A 21902-nucleotide genomic window follows, 5' to 3' on the forward strand; every position below is an offset into this window, starting at 1 on the left:
AGACTCCCCGACAGATGGCCACCCAGCCTCTGCTTCAAAACCTCCAAGCAAGGAGGGTCCACCACCTCTCATGAGAGTCTGTTCCACTGTCAAAAGGCTCTTACTCTTGAGATTTACAGTGGTGCCTCGGGTTGCGCACTCAATTCGTTCCGGGGCGCCGTTCACACCCCAAACAATGTGCAACCCAGACGGCGCTTTCACGCACGCGTGAAAGCGCGATATCATGCTTCTGCGCATGCACGGACCGCACGGACATGCGCAGAAGTGTCCGTGCTCCGTGTCGCACTTCCGAGTTAGCGGAGTACGCAACCCGAACGTACGCAACACGGAGTGTGCGCAACCCGGGAGTATGACTGTAGTTGGAATCTCCTTTCTTGTAACTTGAAACCATTGGTTCAGGTCCTACCCTCTGGAGCAGCAGGAAAGAGGCTTGCTCCATCTTCCATGTGACAGCCCTTCAGATACTTGAAGATGGCTATCGTGCGACCTCTCAATCTTCTCTTCTCCAGGGAAAACATAACCCTTAAGGGTTCCTCATAAAACTTGGTTTCCTGATCCTTGGTTTGAAGAACATGAGCTGTTCATTTTTTACTTATGCTCTGCTTTGGGATTTTTCTGCCTGGTTTAAAACTGGACGAGAAATAAGTCAACTGGCAGGCCTGGTCATTACCCTCATTGTTCAACCCCTCCTAACTAATGTTTATCCTATTACCCCTTGGAGTTGACTCCCTTTGCTTGGCCACATAGGAATGGGGAGCTGTCATTCTGGTTTCATGGGCTCAAACCCACTTGACTCCTTCTCTCTCCTTCCCTTTCAGCTGTGTAGAACAACACAAGGCCACCACAACGGACATGTCGTTGTCCGCCACTAACAGAACTCATGGCGACTCCTTCTCGTTCATCTTGATGGGCCTACCTGGCCTGGAAGGGGCCCACTTCTGGCTGGCCTTCCCCCTCTGCGCCATGTACCTTGTGGCCGTGGTGGGCAACTGCACCGTGGTGTTTGTCGTGAAGGCGGAACCAGCCCTCCACACGCCCATGTACTTCTTCCTCTGCATGCTGGCAGCCGTGGACCTGGCCCTCTCCACCTGCACCATGCCCAAAATCATCGCCTTCTTTTGGTTTGATGCCAAGGAAATTGGCTACAGGACCTGCCTCCTCCAGATGTTCTTCATCCACTCTCTGTCTGGAGTGGAGTCCACCATCCTTCTGGCCATGGCAGTGGATCGTTACGTGGCCATCTGCCACCCCCTGCAGCATTCCTCCATCCTCACCAACGCAGCGACGGTGAAAGTGGGCTTGGTGGCCGTGGTGAGAGGGGTCGCCTTCTTCCTTCCTCTGCCCTTTCTGATCAGCCGCCTGCACTTCTGCGGCTCCACCAACCTCACCCATTCCTACTGCCTCCACCAAGATGTCATGCACCTGGCTTCGAGCAACAGCACCACACCCAACGTTGTGTATGGCTTGGCTGCCATTCTCCTGGTGATGGGTCTCGATTCTCTGCTCATCTTTGTCTCCTACGTGATGATCATTAAGACCGTCCTGCAGCTGAGATCAAAGGAGGAGCGCCTCCGGGCTTCTGGGACCTGTGTGGCCCATGTGTGTGTTGTCTTGTCCTTCTACGTGCCCCTGATTGGACTCTCCGTGGTCCACAGGTTTGGGAGAGACCTTCCTGTGCTGATTCAAATCACCATGGGCAACATCTACCTCTTGGTGCCCCCTGTGCTCAACCCCATTGTCTATGGAGCCAGGACCAAGGAGATTCGGAAACGGGCATTGAGGATAATGAGGATAGGGAGGGAGGGAGGCCCTCATTGACCCAGAATTTTCTTTAGAACAGATTATCCTAGAGTTATTTCACTAACAGCTGATCTGTACAGCTGTGCTTGATCAACCTTCAAGAGCACAGTCCTTGTTAGACAAATCAGGCAGAACAAAGCTGTGCACTGATCTGCTGCATCTCCAAGCCACTATAAGTCAATGGCCATGTGTCCTTCCAGGCAGCTCTCAGTAGCCATGCTTATTGTGTAGTTGCCACACCATTTCCTGGAGGAGAAGAAGAAAAAGAAGAAGAAGAGTTTGGATTTGATATCCTGCTTTATCACTACCTGAAGGAGTCTCAAAGCGACTAAGATTGTCCTTTCCATTTCTCCCCCCACAACAAACACTCTGTGGGGTGAGTGGGGCTGAGAGACTTCAGAGAAGTGTGACTAGCCCAAGGTCACCCAGCAGCTGCATGTGGAGGAGCGGAGACGCGAACCCGGTTCACCAGATTACGAGTCTACCGCTCTTAACCACTACACCACACTGGCTGAAGCTCATACCTGAAGGATCTGTCCTCTACCCTACTCATCACTGAGCTCCATGGACAAGGCCCTCCTGCAGAAAGAGCCCCCCCCCAGGGTGTTTGTTAGTGACCTACCTCAGTGCTATTCAGGAATGTGTAAGAAAAGGGTTGTCAACCACCATGTAGATGATAAGTGCTATGGAATTTGTTATGCAGAATAGGAAATCTCACAAACCCACTAGTACTCATTGTTGCTTGTGAGGTGGCTAGAGACAGCTTCATGCTCCAGGACATGCAAGGTGCAGGAGGACTCTCCCTCTAGGTGACAGAAAAGGGTCCCTTTGGAGACTCTTTCTGTCTCTCTTTCTTTCTTTCTTTCTTTCTTTCTTTCTTTCTTTCTTTCTTTCTTTCTTTCTCTCTCTCTCTCTCACACACACAAACACACACACACACACACTTTCCTCATACTGTTGACAATAAATTGAAAAAGGCATGATGGGTTTATTTCATAATTTAAAACAAATTGAAGTATAATTAACTTTTGGCAAACTAAATTGGGCCTCTGGAAATATTGTATGCCCATTTGTTCCTGCCTTTCTTTGAAACTTGTTGTGTGGAGAATAAAAACTATCTTTTAGATTACACCTATCTGTGTTGCCTCTTTAGGAGACTTGAATCCTCACATACGCTTCAGAGGAAGCCTATGGGGGAAAGCTGTAGTGATGGTCACCAGCAGGGGTAGCTTTAAACAAGGATTAGACAAATTTGTGGAGGAGGAGGAGGCTTTCAATGACATTACATCGTAAAGGGGTTGGGCTCTACAGTCCCTTGATTCTATGTGCAAAACAGCCTCAACATCAAAGAAATGTCTGTATATATTAGATTGGGGCACATCCTTCAGTTTGGAATCCGTAGCTGGTTTCTCAGAGGTAACAAATTGGCCCCCGGGGACTGGGCTCTCTATAAATGCCTCTCCTTGGCGCAGCTGTGTTGGCTGTGCGAGGTTGTGCAGGCAGGGTCCACACAGCGACTGCTGCTGCAGAGCGTTCTCTTGAAGGTATGTTCAGGGGGGGGGTTCTTCTTGGTACTAGAATCATAGAATTATAGGATCAGAGTCAAAGAGTTGGAAGGGACCCCAAGGATCATCCAGTCCAACCTCTTAGAATCATAGAATCCTAGAGTTGGAAGAGACCCCAAGGGCCATCCAGTCCAACCCCCCTGCCAAACAGGAAACACCATCAAGGCATTCCTGACAGATGGCTGTCAAGCCTCCGCTTAAAGACCTCCAAAGAAGGAGACTCCATCACACTCCTTGGCAGCAAATTCCACTCTTGCAGGGTAGGAATAGGCAGCTGTTCCATACAGGGTTCAAACCTGCAACCTTGGTGTTATCAGTGCCACGCTCTAAACAACTGATCCATCCAACCCCCACCTGGAACCCTCTCCTGCTTAGTCTGAAGATGGGCATTTTAATTTGCATTAAATATATTTATATCATATCATAGAAAATTCTTTTCAGTAGCACCTTAGAGACAAACTAAGTTTGTTCTTGGTATGAGCTTTTGTGTATCTGAAGAAGTGTGCATGCACACGAAAGCTCATACCAAGAACAAACACAGTTGGTCTCTAAGGTGCTACTGAAAAGAATTTTCTATTTTGTTTCGACTATGGCAGACCAACACGGCTACCCACCTGTAACTATATCATATCAGTTGCTGGGAACCACAGGAGGGTAGAGGGTTCCTGTGCTCGAATCCTGCTTACTGGTTTCTCACAGGCACCTGGGGGAAGATGCTAGACTAGATGGATCATTGACCTGATCCAGCAGCCAGTCTCTTCTAATTTTAAGACTTGTTGGAAATGTTGACCAGCACTGTTGCTGACCACAATAGACTTCTCTTGACAAGCTCTTATAAAACTGGTTCCATTAGGTTTCGGGCACTGGGGGGAAGTTCATTGATGAGAAGAGATGGTTTGGTGCTTCTTGGAATGACTACTGCAGGCTCCTGTTGCCAATGGCCAAGCTTGCCTCTTTTTAACAAAACCAACAAAAATGCTCTGCTGCGTTTCTTGTTCCCAATAAGACCCCGAATGAGCCCTCAAGAGCCTTAAAAGGGTTCTTTACTCAGGTTCCATCTGGTGGGTCCTCAAGACCGCAAGGAGAAAGGGGTCTTTCTCATCCTCACAAGGCCCCATATACACCAGGTGGGGTGGTGAGTGGACTGGCAGGTACAATCCAAGACAACCGCTGGTGGACACACAGTGTCCCAAGCTCACCCAATCCTGATATGCGGCACGCGGCAGTGACCACCGTCCGTAGTCTGTGGCCATGTTGCTCCTCACCAGCTTCTCCTGGAGTTATGGGGGTGTATCTACCAGAAGACACAAATCGTTTCTAATCTGCACAACTTGCAGACTTAGCATAGACAATAAGAGAACAAGAAGAACATACCGGTATGTTTAGAGAAGATTGGAAAATGTTTATTGAATATATGGGAAATAATTGTATACAACTGAAAACGTTGGCAGCATTAAAATCAATTCAACAGTGTAAATAGGTTTCGATGGATGCAATAATGGAAAACTGATTGGTATAGTTTTTGTAAAATATGCAGGGGTTTAAGATATGTAAAATGAACCATGGAAAGAGAAGAAGGGAAGTCATTGATATCTTAAGGATGTAAAATGAGTATTTGAAATCGTAAAACCGAAAATTTAATAAAAATTATAAAGAAGACACAAATCGTTTCTTAAACTGTCTTGCCCTAATGCCCAACATGTCAGGCCTGAACAATGAGTCCTGCTGGTTAAGATGCATTATGTGATCAGTAAAGAAGGCGACAATGTGAGGGGGGGGGGGGAGAGAGAGAGAGACAGACAGACAGACAGACAGACAGAGAGACAGAGACAGAGACGGATGCTGCCTCATGGCTTACCATTAGAGACGGGAGGGCATTTTGGTTTCAAGGATCAAACCCAATTTGGCATTGTGAATCTACCCTCTCCTTCTCTTTCAGGTGAGTAGCACTCACAGGGCATCAAGCCAATCATGTCATTGTCAGCCACCAACAGAACTCATGACGACTCCTTCTCGTTCATCTTGATGGGCCTACCTGGCCTGGAAGGGGCCCAATTCTGGCTGGCCTTCCCCCTCTGCGCCATGTACCTTGTGGCCGTGGTGGGCAACTGCACCGTAGTGTTTGTCGTGAAAGCGGAGCCAGCCCTCCACACGCCCATGTACTTCTTCCTCTGCATGCTGGCGGCCGTGGACCTGGCCCTCTCCACCTGCACCATGCCCAAACTCCTCGCCTTCTTTTGGTTTGATGCCAATGAGATCAGCTATGGGAGTTGCCTTCTCCAGATGTTCTTCATCCACACTCTATCAGGCATTGAGTCCACCATACTCTTGGCCATGGCTGTGGATCGCTATGTAGCCATCTGCCATCCTTTGCAGCACTCCTCCATCCTCACCAACGCAGTGACAGCTAAAGTGGGCCTGGTGGCTGTGGTGAGAGGAGTCATCTTCTTCCTCCCTCCTCCATTGCTGATTATCCGCCTGCACTTCTGCGGCTCCACTGTCCTCACACATTCCTATTGTGTTCACCAAGACGTGATGCACCTGGCTTGTGGGGACAGAATGCCCAACATTGTATATGGCTTGACTGCTATTCTCCTGGTGATGGGCCTTGATTCTCTGCTCATCTTTGTCTCCTACGTGATGATCATTAAGACTGTCCTGCAGCTGAGATCAAAGGAGGAGCGCCTTCGGGCTTCTGGGACCTGTGTGGCCCATGTGTGTGTTGTCTTGTCCTTCTACGTGCCTCTGATTGGACTCTCCGTGGTCCACAGGTTTGGGAGAGCGCTTCCTGTTCTGGTTCATGTCACAATGGGCAATGTCTACCTCTTGGTGCCTCCAGTTCTCAACCCCATTGTCTATGGAGCCAGGACCAAAGAGATACGAGAAAGGGCATTGAGGATAATGAGGATAGGGAGTGAGGGAGGCCCTCATTGACCCAGATATATATATATATATATATTTAGAACAGATTATCCTGGAATATTCCACTTAGCAGTGTATCTGGCCAGATATGCTTGGTCAACCTTTCAGATCATGGTCCTCATTAGACAAATTGGTGCAAACAAAGGTGTGCACTGATCTACTGTATCTCTAAGCCCCCCATAAGTCAATAGCCATGTGTCCTTCCAGGCAGCTATCAGGAGCTGCAAGACCCTGGTAGCCATCTTTCTTATATGGTTGCCACACCGTTTCTTGGAGACTGAAGCTCACACCTGATAGATCGTCTCAGCCCTCATACACCCAACTAATTACTGTGCTTTGCGGGTGAGGGCATCCTGCAGAAACCACCTTATCAAGAGGTCCATCCCACAGTTTGAAGGAATCGGACCTTGTTATGTACTGAGTTGAATAGGATCCAAACTGCAGCAGTCTGATTGGTCCAAGAACAATAGGATTGAGATTGCAGCAGTCTGATTGGTCCGCAGGAGCCACCCAATCCAGCTCCAGGTGGAAGTGAATCTGCACTCTGATTGGCATACAGGAGTATCCCGGAATTAGCCAATCACGTGGGGCCCATTGTGTAAATAGTGTATATAAAGCAAACGTTTTTAGGGAACTACATTCCTCACTACTATGAGTTGAATAAAGAGCATGAAATTCACACTGGACTCCGAGTATATTTCAGACCTTTAGTGTGGTGACGCTTTTGGGTATTAGGTTTTCAGTTGTTTCACTATCTGCATTTCAATTGATTTTTTTTTTTTTGCATTGTTTAAATTCCATTATAAATTACTATTTAACTATTATACTATATTTGTTTGTGGGGTGTTTGTGTTTGAGCCAAGCTTGCTTTAATTTTTGTAAGCTGCCATGAGTCCCAGTTCTGGGGGAAAGGCAGAGCGCAAATAAATACAGTAACAGCAGTCCCCACCAAAGGGAGTTTCTTAGGGACCAAGCTCAGTGTTATACAGGGATGCCTGAGAAAAGGGTTGTCAGCCACTGTGTTGGTGATAAATGATACAGAATTCACTACACAAAGCAGGAAATCTATTTGTATCTCTCCCGAACTCGCCCTTACTCATCTTTGCTTGTGAGGAAGGAAGTTTCATACTCAGGAAGAACAAGGGTATAGTTTGAATGCTTCACCTGTAGCTCTATAAATCAGTTAATGTGTCAATACGGATGGAAGTCGTTAAAAATGCAGTTGCTGTATAAGGGGTTGTTATGTTGACTGGAAATTAGTAACATTTTGGAATGCAGAAATAAAGTAAATCACCAAAAGATCAGTTCTAGCACCTAAATGGTATAATTTGGCATCTGAATGATTGGTATTAGCAACTGTATTATAATTTGGTATTGTTATAATGAGGCTTTTATTGGATTATTGTAACTGATAACTAATAAAAAAGATTATCCAAAAGTGTGCTGGTTGAGAACCGTAACAACAATAATAATAAAAAATCTATTATCCAAAAGAAAAAAGAAAAAGAAAAAGTTTCATGCTCCAGGAAAGGCAAGGACTCTCCCTCTCAGTGGCAGAAAAGGGTCCCTGGGAAGACTATCTCTCTTAGAAGACATCTGAAGGCAGCCCTGTTTAGGGAAGTTTTTAAGGACTGGTGTTTTAATGTATATTTTTAATCTTTTGTTGGAAGCCGCCCAGATGGGCAGGGTATAAATAAATAAAAAAATTATTATTATTATTGATGATGATAATCATCATCACCCTCACCAGCCTCATCATCCTCATCATCTCTCTGCCATTTCCCTCATACTGTTGATAATATTTTGAGAAACGCACGATGGGTTTCTTCCATAATTTAAAACAAACCCAAGTGTAATTTACTTTTGGCAGACTAAATGGGCCCCTGGAAATACTGTGTGCAGATTTGTTCCTCTCTTTCTGGAAACCTGTCACCAGGTGGATAAAAAACTACCCTTGAGCTTATTATGTCTGTCTGTGCCTTTAGGAGACTTGAATCCTCACATACGCTTCAAGGAAAGCCTGTCGGGGAAAGCTGCAGCGATGGCCACCAACAGGGGCAGCTTTAAACAAAGATGAAACAACTTCATTAAGGAGGAAGCTACCAATGGCTCTTAGCTGCAATGGTTACCTTCCATCTCCACCATTGGACTCAGCAAGCCTCTGAATAGCAGTGTTGTGTTGCTCCTCTCCATCTAACAAGCTTCCCATTGGGACATCTGGTTGGCCAGCAAGAGCAGGGTGCTGGATAAGAGGGACCATTGGCCTGACCTTCTCATGTTCTTAATGTTGTCACCTCTAAATAAGTTGGCGGGAGCTGCACCTTCTCAAGAGTCAAGCCACACATTATGGATATGTCTCTGATTCTTTCCTCCATGGGTTGTTGGGCTGCTGCTTTTTAGTTTTTTTAAAAAGCCTAAAGCATCTTTTGGTGGGTGCAGAGGAGAAGGCAGGTGGGAGAATAGAGCCAGAAAGATTGCATTGGTACCAGTGGGGAAAATATGGTGCATATGGAAGCCGTTGGGTGAATAAAAACTGGCTCTTGTATTGCAATGAAAATTATTCCGTCCAAAAATATGGTTCAAAAGTATTACTTACTCAGAACTTAACTGGCTTGAGAGCAGTGCATGTGAAAAGGATGTAGGAGTCTTGGTAGACCACAAACTTGACATGAGTCAACAGTGTGATGCAGCAGCTAAAAAAGCCAATGCAATTATGGGCTGCATCAATAGGAGTATAGCATCTAGATCAAGGGAAGTAATAGTACCACTGTATTCCGCTCTGGTCAGACCTCACCTGGAATACTGTGTCCAGTTCTGGGCACCACAGTTCAAGAAGGATACTGACAAGCTGGAACGTCAGTCAGAGTCTGTCTGCCTCAGCTGTGAGCAGAGTCACCATGCAATCTCAGTCAAACTGTTTGGGACCATAACAAAATAAAAAATAAGAAAATTCCTTTCCGTAGCACCTTTTGTTGTTGTTGTTCAGTCGTTCAGTCGTGTCCGACTCTTTGTGACCCCATGGACCAGAGCATGCCAGGCACGCCTATCTTTCACTGCCTTAACCTGCGCCTTCATGGACAGCTGTGAGTCCAAAATGACTCCCAGGCTGCGCACCTGGTCCTTCAGGGGCACAGTTACCCTGTTCAGGACCAGGGAGTCCCCCACACCCACCCGCCCCCTGTCCCCCCAAAACAGTACTTCTGTCTTGTCAGGATTCAACCTCAATCTGTTAGCCACCATCCATCCACCAACCACCTCCAGGCACTCACACAGGACCTTCACCGCCTTCACTGGTTCTGATTTGAAAGAGAGGTAGAGCTGGGTATCATCCGCATACTGATGAACACCCAGTCCAAACCCCCTGATGATCTCCTCCACTACAACCGTCACCTGGAAGATTCAGTCCCATGATGAGGTATGAATCCTGACTGGAAGGGATCCAAATGGTCCACTTCTTCCAGGTGTGCCTGGAGTTGTTCAGCAACCACTCACTCAATGAGCTTGCCCAAGAATGGAAGATTTGAGAATGGGCGATAGTTGGCCATATTGGCCGCATCTAAAGATGTTTTTTTAAGAAGCGGTTTAATAACCGCCTCTTTCAGCGGGGCTGGGAAGGCTCCCTCACAGAGAGAAGCATTCACCACCCCTCAAAGCCCATCGCACAGTCCTTCCTGGCTAGTTTTTATGAGCCAGAATGGGCAAGGATCAAGGAGACAGGTGGTCGGTTTCACTCATCCAAGCAGCCTGTCCACATCCTTGGAGGTAACAGATTGGAATTGATTCCATGAAACATGACTAGACAGAGCTCTAGCACTCTCCTGCCCCGGTCCTGCTCCCACAGTGGAGTCTACCTTCTTCCAAATCTGAGCGACTTTATCTTCAAAAAACTTTGCAAAAGCATTACAGGGGATCTTGGAGTCCCTACCAGACCCCGGTGATGAGGGTGGTTCTGCTAGATTGCGAACCACCTGGAAGAGTCTCCTGCTGCTGTTTTCTGCAGGTGCAATAGAAATGGTGAAGAAGGTCCTCTTTGCCGTTGCCATTGCCACTTGGTAGGCTCGAAGTTGAGCTCTAGCCTGTGTCCGGTCTGATTCAGAATGAGTTTTCTGCCATCGCCGCTTTAGCCGTCTCAGCTACTGTTCCATCGCCCTCAGCTCCGGGGAAAACCATGGGGCTGTCTGGGCTCCATGCAACCAGAGAGGGCACTTAGAGGGCGCTTCGGAGCCAGACAGTCAATAGCCCTGGTTAACTCCACATTCCAGCGAGCCACCAGGGAATCAGCTGAAAGGCCATCAACATGAGATAAAACATCCCCTACCACTCTCTGGAAACCATTTAGATCTATTAAGTGGCAGGGGTGGACCATCTGAATCGGTCCCACCTCCCTGCAGAGGGGAAGGGTCGCGGAGAAGTCCAGTTGCACCAGGAAGTGATCTGACCATGGCACTTCTTTAGTTTCGCTTTTTTTAAAATGTCAGATCACCTGCATCCATAGAGGTGAACACCAGGTCTAAGGCATGTCCTGGGCTATGAGTTGGGCCAGACTTATTCAGGGACAGCCCCATGGAGTCCATGCTTTCCGCAAACTCCCAAGCAGCCCCTTCTAAGGTCGTGCCGGCATGGATGTTAAAATCCCCTAGGACAACCAAACTAGGTGTCTCCAGGAGAAGATCCGCCACGACCTGAAGCAGCTCAGGCAGGGAATCCTTGGTGCAGCAGGGAAGGTCAGTACACCAAAAGGAATCCTGTACTGCCCCCGTTGCCCAACTTCCAGAACATGCACTCAGAGAACTGGGTCTTCCCCATGGGATGTCTGGTGCAAACTAATGACCCACAAGGCCTGGGTTGTTGTGCGTAAGAGAAACCTGGTGGACAAGCAGTGGCAAGGACAGGCCCATGTGCTTCATCCAACCAAGTCTCTGTTACACATGCCAGGTCAAGTCCTCCATCCACAATCAGGTCGTGGATGGCAGTGGTCTTAATCATCATTGACCTGGCATTGCACAGCAGCACCTTCAGGTCATGTGGGTCTCCCTTGCTGATTCCAGTATTCATCCAGTCAAGACCAGACCTGGAGGTAGGGATAGTCCTCAAACAATGGCTAAACCTGCCTCCTTGGCAATGACATGGTCTGGTCTTCTCCTCCTACCCGTGATCACTGAGATTGGTTGTCCCAGTGCATCCTCCCCTGTGGAACCTGCCCCAAGCATTTTGTTGGCTAGGACCCCCTCCCAGGCAGCCCTGACTCCTCCCCTTAAGAACAAAATAAAACCTCTATAAAAAAACAACAGCAAAAAACAAAAAACAAAAAACAAAAAATACAATAAAACTATACAAACCAAAAACAGTAAAAATTAAAAATATGCCAAAATTAAACAAATTCCCAAACCCAACTAAAGATACATCCCACCAACCACACCAAAAAGAATTTAAAAAGAAAAAAAGAAATTTTTAAATAGCATTTTAAAAGTTCTCCTGGGCAGCAGCAGTGGCAGCAGTCCTTATGAGGCCTGTCTGGCCCCGCCCTGGGCCAGATGGTGAGAGGTAGGGACAGGACCTGTAGGCACTCACGGCAGGAGAGTCCTGGGCAGCTCTGGAAATGTGGGATCAGCTTCGTGTTGGAGAAAGCAGCATCTGAGCACTTTGGCATCCCCCTTCTAAATGCAGAAAAGGAGGATAAATGCTTGACACTCTGGGAATGTGGCATTGTCATGTGTTGGGGCGGGGGAGTGGATGTGAGGCACCAATGGACACACATGATGCTTCTCCTTTGGTCTTTTCCCCTTGTCTGTTGCTAAATTAAGGTTCCAAACATGCAAGACATTAAAAGCTCAGTTTGGTTTACTGTAATGCAAACAGCCATTACCAGCAAAAAAATAACAAAAACAAGAACACTGCTACACTAATAGTGATTTACATTAAAAGCACATTGAAAGCAGCTTCCCCCAAAATGGGCTGCCATTCCCAGCACCTTTAACAAGCGACAGCTCCCAGGACACTTTTTATCAGTGTGTGTGTTTAAAATGTTTTCTGTGACGGACTGCTAGATTCTCAATTGACAGAACAACACATTCCACCTCACGCAGGCAGGGCTTGTCTGGGTTGCTCCCAGGCAGAGGTTTTGAGGCAGTAACCAAGGGAGCTTCATAGAACCGCTTGCACCTTAGCCATCCAGAATCACCAAGGGACGACTCACCTGTGCTCCATCTCCCACTGATGCAGCACCTGAGGGACTCTGAGGCCACTAAAAATCCCTGGCCATTATCTTGACCTAGCCATTCAAAAGTCTATAAGATTAAGGCACTGAATCTGCCCAACCTCGCAGGTGTTCCCGTGCACATTTGAGCTACGAATGCAAGCCATTTCTAGACCCAGGATTGCAACAACTTTGTTAAAAAAACATTAACGGTGGCAGGTCTGTGTCGGTGAACCGTTTCTGATTAATTACTCGCAGGGTGGGTGGCAAAAAGTCTGGTATCCGCTCTGCAGCTGAAGAGGGAATACAAGGGTGTTGCTAGCAAAATAGTGGAAAGGTCCACCTGTACTTTCTCTGCCAGAGGAGGGGAGAATTGTTTGCACAATGGGGTTGGGCTGGGCGGTGGGGCTTCAAAGCAGAACTAAGTGGACAAGAGGATAACCAAGATGGGGACCTGTAGCAGTTATGCAAACATAATAATAATAATAATATATTATTATTATTTATACCCCGCCCAACTCAGGGTAGTTTCCAGCAAAATATTAAAGTACAATAATTCATCAAATATTTAAAGCTTCCCTAAAGAGGTTAGAAGACAGCCTTCAGATGTCTTCTAAACACCTGTTGTTTATTTCTTTGACACCTGGTGGGATTGCCGTTTCACAGGGCAGGTGCCACCACCGAGAAGGCCCTCTGCCTGGTTCCCTGTAACCTCCCTTTTCGCCAGGAGGGAACCGCCAGAAGGCCCTCGGAGCTGGACCTTGGCTGAATAATAGAGGTGGAGACGCTCCTTCAGGTCTACTGGGCCAAGGCCATTTCAGGCTTTAAATGTCATTACCAATACTTTGAATTGTGTTCGGAAATGTACTGGGAGCCAATGAAGGTCTTTCAGGACCAGAGTTATGTGGTCTTGGCGATCACTCCTATGAGATCCTAGGGACAGCGAAGAGGGAAATTTGTGCCCTTCATGCCTTGCTTCTGGGCTTCACGTGAGACACTGGCTTCCCAGCCTAGGAAGCAAAAGAAAATCTGGAGAACAGCTGGGGGGAGGGGTGGGATACTAAGGTGGACTGTGCATGATCTGAGACTGAAAGTTCATGGAGCAAAGCTGTCATAGAATCATGGAATTGTAGAGTTGGAAGGGATCCCAAGGGTCAGCTAGTCCAACTTCCTGCCATGCAGGAATCTCAGTTAAACCTTCCATGACCGATGGCCATCCTTCTGCTGTCTAACAGCTCTTACTGTCAGAAAGTTCTTCCTGCTGTTTAGTTGGGATCTCCTTTCCTGTAACGTGTAGCCATTGGTTCAAGTCCTTCTGTCCTTGAGCGATTGCTTTGAGTTCTAGTTTCAAATGAGTGTGATCCCTGCAATGCAGTGGTTGGAATAGATGATCCTTGGGGTACCTCCATAGTGGAAAATGTTCCATTGAAAACTGTAATTTCATTTGTTTTTTTTTTGTTTTTTAACAAAATTTTATTAGCATTTTCATAATATAACAAAAACCCAACCCCACACCTACAAATACAAAAACAAAAACAAATACAAATACACAAAAAGTCAGGATTCTTCTTATTTATATACCTTATAAACAAAACAAAAAAAATCCTAGTTCCGAATCTTGACACTTGACTTCCCCCGCCTTTTCACCTTCGGTTTTAATTCAATATACTCTTTCCTTAACAACTTTTCTCTATAAAAAGATTTAACTTTACTTAAAACAAAATAGAAAACATACTTTTCTCTATCTTAACATTATAGCCTAAATCATTACCAAATATTCTTATAGCTAAACTTATTTCTTCTGTCCTTTATCATGCTGCTTTTAACTTAAAATTCCATATCTCCTTACTTATTTAAGATATACTTGTAATTAACAGACTTCACACTCCGATTTCAGATACCATGGCAGACCATTTAGATTATACATTTAATACTTCAACCCACGCCCCTTCTGTCCATTGTCTTTTTCTGTCTTTCTCCAAAACCAGGTCTCCAATTGCCTTCCTCTGAGTGTCCACAGTTCCAGGCATCGTCCACAGCAAACCCGGCATCGAGCCTCAGGGCGTTCCTCATCTGCATTCTGGGCTCCTCCGTTTCCCTTTCTCCTTCTTCTTGTAAAAATCTTAGTTCCTTGTCCCATGCCCCCGAGCTGCCACCTCGGAGACTGGATCTTGTAAATTTTCCCATTTCAGATTCCTTTCCCCGGATTTGCCCAACCATTTCAGACCATTCTTCAAACGCCCCTCCCAGCTCTTTGCCAAGGCTTGATTCCATTGTGTAGAACTTTTGAAAAGCCTCCTCTGTGGAAAATACATCCTTTTTATGAATAATTCCACTCAAGACTTGTAGTTTACGATTAAGCAATTCCATCTGCAAAACGGTGAGCCTTTCCTCATCCTGTAGATCAGAGTGCGATACCAGTGCAAGCGCAAAGGCCAGCATTTTAAGAGAAAGGGTGGGTATCAGATTTCCGTTCCTGTCTCTTCCGTTCTTTGTTTCAGTTTTTTCCCACGACACACCAAGTCGCCGCCATTTCTCCGAGGCCGGAGTATAAAGACCAAAACTTCAAACGGAGATATTTTTTCCCCAGTTAACCCCCAAAGGGAGATCTCAACAGACTCAGTTTTCAAATTCCAAGTGCTTTCTATTGATTGTTGTAGCAGCAGTCACTTAAAGGGTTAATTTCTTTCACCTCTCGAAGGGAGGGAGGCGGGCTGCCTTTCTTCTTTCCCCCAGATCGTTCCAAGAATACAAAGAGTCAATCAATTACTCACAGCCTCTGGGTTCTTAACAGCTCCTTGATGACAGGTAGAACTTAGACGCTCATCACAGGCTTTGCCGCCGCATTTTCATCCCGGTTGGGGCTTCTCCCCTATAGCCCGGCTCCGTCGTCCCTTCACCCCCACTCCCCCTTTACAGGGGGAGCGGGGGAAGGGTTCGGAGCCACAACGGGCACAGCCGGGGAGCCCAGAGTGCGGGACGCTCTTCCCGCACCCCAACCGGAGCCCCGCTATGCGGCTGCAGGGCTCCTAACCCCCGGAATGAACTGGGTGCTTCGCAGCCGAAGCAACCCACGACCACCCATAATGGCGTCAGCCGCCGGAAGTCCATTTGTTGTCGTTCAGTCGTGTCCGACTCTTCGTGACCCCATGGAGCAGAGCACGCCAGGCACGCCTATCCTTCACTGCCTCCCACAGTTTGGCCAAACTCATGTTAGTAGCTTCAAGAACACTGTCCAACCACCTCATCCTCTGTCGTCCCCTTCTCCTTGTGCCCTCTATCTTTCCCAACATCAGGGTCTTTTCTAGGGAGTCTTCTCTTCTCATGTGGTGGCCAAAGTCTTGGAGCCTCAACTTCAGGATCGGTCCTTCTAGTGAGCACTCAGGGCTGATTTCTTTGAGAATGGATAGGTTTGATCTTCTTGCAGTCCATGGGACTCTCAAGAGTCTCCTCCAGCACCATAGTTCAAAAGCATCAATTCTACGGCAATCAGCCTTCTTTATGGTCCAGCTCTCACTTCCGTACATTACTACTGGGAAAACCATAGCTTTAACTATACATACCTTTGTCAGCAAGGTGATGTCTTTGCTTTTTAAGATGCTGTCTAGGTTTGTCATTGCTTTCCTCCCAAGAAGCAGGCGTCTTCTAATTTCGTAACTGCTGTCACCATCTGCAGTGATCATGGAACCCAAGAAAGTGAAATCTCTCACTGCCTCCATTTCTTCCCCTTCTATTTGCCAGGAGGTGATGGGACCAGTGGCCATGATCTTTGTTTCTTTGATGTTGAGCTTCAGACCATATTTTGTGTTCTCCTCTTTCATCCTCATTAAAAGGTTCCTTAATTCCTCCTCACTTTCTGCCATCAAGGTTGTATCATCAGCATATCTGAGGTTGTCGATATTTTTTCCGGCAATCTTAATTCCGGTTTGGGATTCATCCAGCCCAGCCTTTCACATGATGAATTCTGCATATAAGTTAATTAAGCAGGGAGACAATATACAGCCTTGTCGTACTCCTTTCCCAATTTTGAACCATTCGGTTATTCCATATCCAGTTCTAACTGTAGCTTCTTGTCCCACATAGAGATTTCTCAGGAGACAAATGAGGTGATCCGGCACTCCCATTTCCTTAATAACTTGCCATAGTTTGCTGTGGTCGACATAGTCAAATGCTTTTCCGTAGTCAATGAAGCAGAAGTAAATGTTTTTTCTGGAACTCTCTAGCTTTCTCCATAATCCAGCACATGTTCGCAATTTGGTCTCTGGTTCCTCTGCCCCTTCGAAATCCAGCTTGCACTTCTGGGAGTTCTCGGTCCACATACTCCTTAAGCCTGCCTTGTTGAATTTTAAGCATAACCTTGCTAGCGTGTGAAATGAGCACAATTGTGCGGTAGTTGGAGCATTCTTTGGCATTGCCCTTTTTTGGATTGGGATGTAGACTGATCTTCTCCAATCCTCTGGCCACTGCTGAGTCTTCCAAACTTGCTGGCATATTGAGTGTAGCACCTTAACAGCATCATCTTTTAAAATTTTAAATAGTTCAGCTGGAATAACATCACTTCCACTGGCCTTGTTGTTAGCGAGGCTTTCTAAGGCCCATTTGACTTCACTCTCCAGGATGTCTGGCTCAAGGTCAACAACCACACTACCTGGGGTGTATGAGACCTCCATATATTTCTGGTATAGTTCCTCTGTGTATTCTTGCCACCTCTTCTTGATGTCTTCTGCTTCTGTTAGGTCCTTTCCACTTTTGTCCTTTATTGTGGTAATCGTTGTACGAAATGTTCCTGTCATATCTCCAATTTTCTTGAACAGATCTCTGGTTTTCCCCATTCCGTTATTTTCCTCTATTTCTTTGCATTGCTCCTTTAGAAATGCCCTCTTTTCTCTCCTTGCTATGCTTTGGAAATCTGCATTCAATTTCCTGTATCTTTCACTATCTCCCTCGCATTTTGCTTGCCCTCTCTCCCCCGCTATTTGTAAGGCCTCATTGGACAGCCACTTTGTTTCTTGCATTTCTTTTTCATTGGGATGGTTTTCGTTGCTGCCTCCTGTGTAATGTTACGAGACTCCATCCACAGTTCTTCAGGCACTCTATCCACCAAATCCATATCCTTAAACCTGTTCTTCACTTCAACTGTCTATTCATAAGGAATTTGATTTAGATTGTATCTTACTGGCCCAGTGGTTTTTCCTACTTTCTTCAGTTTAAGCTGGAATTTTGCTATAAGAAGCTGATGATCTGAGCCACAGTTAGCTCCAGGTCTTGTTTTTGCTGAGTGTATAGAGCTTCTCCATCTTTGGCTGCAGAGAATATAATCAATCTGATTTCAATGTTACCCATCTGGTGATGTCCATGTGTAGAGTCGTCTCTTGTGTTGTTGGAAAAGAGTGTTTGTGATGACCAGCTTGTTCTCTTGACAGAACTCTATTAGCCTTTGCCCTGCTTCGTTTTGAACTCCAAGGCCAAACTTGCCAGTTGTTCCTTTTATCTCTTGACTCCCTACTTTAGCATTCCAATTCTTATGAGGAACAGCTTAGGGAGCTGGGTATGTTTAGCCTGGAGAAGAGAAGATTAAGGGATGATATGATAGCCATGTTCAAATATATAAAAGGATGTCATATACAGGAGGGAGAAAGGTTGTTTTCTGCTGCTCCAGAGAAGCGGACACAGGGCAATGGATTCAAACTACAAGAAAGAAGATTCCACCTAAACATTAGGAAGAGCTTCCTGACAGTAAGAGCTGTTGGACAGTGGAATTTGCTGCCAAGGAGTGCGGTGGAGTCTCCTTCTTTGGAGGTCTTTAAGCAGAGGCTTGACAGCCATCTGTCAGGAATGCTTTGGTGGTGTTTCCTGCTTGGCAGGGGGTTGGACTGGATGGCCCTTTTGGTCTCTTCCAACTCTGTGATTCTGTGATTCTGTGAAAGGCAGGCTTTGCATTGGGGCTGAACAACAGTGTGTGACGGTGTCACCTCTTATCAATCACTATCCTTTTACTCCCCCCTTACGCTGAGGGGAGCTGCTGGTTTATAGCCATTTTTGTAAATCTGAGTTGTGGCCCACTGGGAAGGCGAATGGCCACAGGATCATGATGCCACACTTCCTTTGCCTGTGGAAGGTCCAAGGTTCAGTCTCCACTGGCAGATACAGCTAAAGCTGGGGGAAACCCCTGTAGACAACACTGAAGCATATGGTCCAACAGCCTGTCAATCAGCATACTGAGGCAACTTCCTATATTCTTATGGACAAATGCAAGAAGGATGAGTCTGTTTGTTGGTCATCAGGGATGAAAGGAACCGATTGAGGTACTATGTCTCTGAATTCCAGATGGAAGCATCAAACAGGGGGAGAGGGGGGTGCAGAGTGCTGGACTATTTGGGCCCTTGCCTGATCTACCAAAGCAGTGGCTAGTGTTCTTATCTTCCTTTTTTCCAACAGAATTATTGTCTCTGATGTCATAAGGAAATCCTCAGTTGTAGCATTGCAGAGTTATAGCCCAGAAAGAACTTATGGTCCCATCCGGTATACCTCGCCTGTGAAAGGAAAGACTATTTGATGCAGATATCGACATGAACACGGCTCCCAACTACACCTTCTCTGACCCCTCGGTGTTCTTCCTCTCTGGTATTCCTGGACTGGAAAGCTCCCACGGTTGGATCTCCATATTTTTCTGCTCTGTCTTCACCACCTCCCTGCTGGGCAACAGCACCCTGCTGTACGTGATCAAGACTGATGAGAGCCTCCACAAACCCATGTTCTTCTTCCTCTCCATGCTGGCCTCCATTGACCTGACCTTGTCCCTCACTACCATGCCCAAAACACTGAGCATCTTCTGGTTCAGGGCCAGGGAGATAAGTCTGACTGCCTGCCTTGTCCAGATGTTTCTCCTCCACACCTTTTCCATCATGGAGTCGGCTGTGCTCTTGGCCATGGCCTTCGATCGCTACGTGGCCATCTGCCACCCTCTGAGGTACACCACCATCCTCACCAATTCCTTGGTAGCCAAAATTGGGCTGGCGGCTTTGGTGCGGGCTGTGATCCTGATGCTCCCATTGCCCTTCCTGCTTAGGAGATTGCCCTATTGCCGCTCCCACGTCATTGCCCACTGCTACTGTGAGCACATGGCGGTGGTGAGATTGGCATGTGCGCACACTCGGTTCAATAACATCTATGGAATCATAGTTGCTCTCTTTGTTGTAGCACTTGATTTGACCTTTATTGGTCTTTCTTACACCAAGATCCTACAAACTGTCCTCAGTCTGGCTTCAAAGGAAGAGCAGCTCAAAGCCTTCAGCACTTGCATCTCACACCTGTGTGCCATATTGGTTTTCTACACTCCTGTGGTCCTCTCCTCACTCATCCATAGATTTGGTCACCACGTTGCTCCCTACATTCACATCCTGCTGGCCAACTTCTACCTCCTCTTCCCACCCATGATGAACCCCATCATCTATGGGGTGAAGACCAAACAGATACGGGACAGAGCTCTCCTCCTCTTCCACCGGAAAAGCTTTTGAAGGGCGATCCGGCATGGGAAGCCATGCCAAGGTTCACAACGATTATCATACTCATGGGTGGTACTGTTCTTCATGGTTACAAACTTGGGTGAGTGATCAATGGCCTTAAAGGAGGATTAGACAAATCCCACTTGGTGGAAATAACAGGAGGAGAGAGTGCTCATGTGAGGGGAGGGGAAATAAAAGGAGTCGTTTCTGAGGGAGTTTTGATGTAGTTGATAGAAGGTTTACGGAAGAGTAGGAGGGAGAGAGGGGGATAGAGAATTGGTTCTGGTTGTGTGTAACATCCACTCTAAGGAAAATATCTGCAGCTAGAGAAAGGCGTCTCTGAGTTTAGATAGTAAAACTGTGTTGAGTGTCTTGGGAGATTCTTAAGAGAGGAATTGACTGGAGGGCTGAATTTGAACAACAGAAGTAGAAGCTAGGAGGATAATGTCTCCTTGGGTCTCAAGAGAGCCAGTGTGGTGTTGTGGTTAAGAGCAGTAGACTAGTAATCTGGGGAACCGGGATCGTGTCTCCACTCCTCCACATGCAGCTGCTGGGTGACCTTGGGCTAGTCACACTTCTCTGAAGTCTTGGGCTAGTCACACTTCTCTGAATGTTAGCTGCTTTGAGACTCCTTCAGGTAGTGATAAAGAGGGATATCAAATCCAAACTCTTCTTCTTCTGTAATATCCATGAGATTTAGTATATTATTAATATCTTAACTGCTTCCTATTACCTCCTGATAATCCTTTGCTTTATCCACTTTGTTCTGTTAAATAAATCTTTCCTTTTTGTTCAATTTCTACCTGATTCTCCAAGTACCAAAGTTTTCCCTCAAAAAAAAAAAATCCATCAGAGCTAACTTGTGCTGGTTAAAAAAAACCATATTTATAGGAGACATATGGAGTCGGGGGTTCACCACGCCTCATGTATCCGAACTCCCCTGAGATCTCCTCTGGCTGTGGGAGTCTGACAAGAGTATTTGCCGGGAGGACGAGTCATTTGCCAGTGGCCTTGAACCCTTACCGGCAACATTCGGAATAGCAGGGAGATGTTGCCCTAAAGAGATCTAGAACTTCAAGTAACAAAAATACAACATGTAGTGATGGGCACTACTACAAGAAGAGAATAAGCCACATTCATTAAAAGAAAAAAATTATTTTATTTTTATGCCGAAACAACAACCACAACAGGCAGGTTCCTCCCCAAAGAACCTCCAGGTGCTGCATGAAACAAGTCAGACTCAAGGCAGTACTTCTTCATGCAGTGCATCGTTATCCTTTGAAAGTTTCTCCAATGGGAGGCAGTGTTGGCCACCAACCAAGATGGCTTTAGGAGGATTAGGCAAATTCAAGAGAGGGATATCGAGGGCTACAAGACATGATACCTATGCTCTGCCTGCCTCTAATGTTGGAGGCAGCATTGCTTCAGAATACCTGTTGCAGGAAATCACAGGTGTGCTGTTGTGCTCAGGTGCTGCTTGCAGGTTTCCCACAATGGGCATCTGGTTGGCCACTGGAAGAAGAGGATGTTGGGCTGCATGGGACACTGATCCACCAGGCTCCTCTTATGTTCCAAAGACACCAATGAAGGCTGACCCATGAGGGTGAATTGGGCACAGCACTGCCAACATCACTCTGCCCACTTGCCTGCCAGGGTACCTGCCACCAATCCAGGGGATGGCCCAGTCTGTCATCTGCCATGGCTCCACCTATGGCTGGTCTCCTGACTCCCATCCTACCAGTTCTAGTGGGGAACTAGTGAGAAGGCCATGAGCACCAAGGCACTCTTCCCTCCTGCAGATTCCATCAAGTGGGATTCAGAAGCATTGCTGCCACCAACAGGAGAAGCAGAGCATGGGCGTCATGGCTAGTTGCGAACAGGCACCGTGGCGTGGCTTCCCATGCCGGATCACCC

General features: G+C 46.7%; 4 protein-coding genes across 4 annotated transcripts in view; all 4 read left to right on the forward strand.

Annotated features, from left to right (window-relative positions):
• Positions 1–21902, forward strand: part of LOC117044870 — an 878236-nt gene that overhangs the window by 728677 nt on the left and 127657 nt on the right. The gene's annotated exons all lie outside the window — the stretch shown is intronic.
• On the forward strand, positions 860–1939 carry LOC117044915 (olfactory receptor 51E2-like). The gene has a single exon (XM_033145709.1). The coding sequence runs from the start codon at positions 907–909 to the stop codon at positions 1816–1818; it is 912 nt and encodes a 303-aa protein (XP_033001600.1). The 5' UTR covers positions 860–906; the 3' UTR covers positions 1819–1939.
• Positions 5376–6299, forward strand: LOC117044990 (olfactory receptor 51E2-like). Its single transcript, XM_033145784.1, has one exon. The coding sequence runs from the start codon at positions 5391–5393 to the stop codon at positions 6297–6299; it is 909 nt and encodes a 302-aa protein (XP_033001675.1). The 5' UTR covers positions 5376–5390.
• On the forward strand, positions 19053–21896 carry LOC117044912 (olfactory receptor 52K1-like; the record flags this gene model as incomplete). The annotated part of the gene is made up of 2 exons (XM_033145705.1): positions 19053–19984; positions 21878–21896. Coding segments are annotated over exons 1-2 (951 nt in total), but the record flags the coding sequence as incomplete, so codon positions are not given.

Source organism: Lacerta agilis, chromosome 4, assembly GCF_009819535.1.
Source record: "Lacerta agilis isolate rLacAgi1 chromosome 4, rLacAgi1.pri, whole genome shotgun sequence".
Taxonomy (NCBI): domain Eukaryota; kingdom Metazoa; phylum Chordata; class Lepidosauria; order Squamata; family Lacertidae; genus Lacerta; species Lacerta agilis.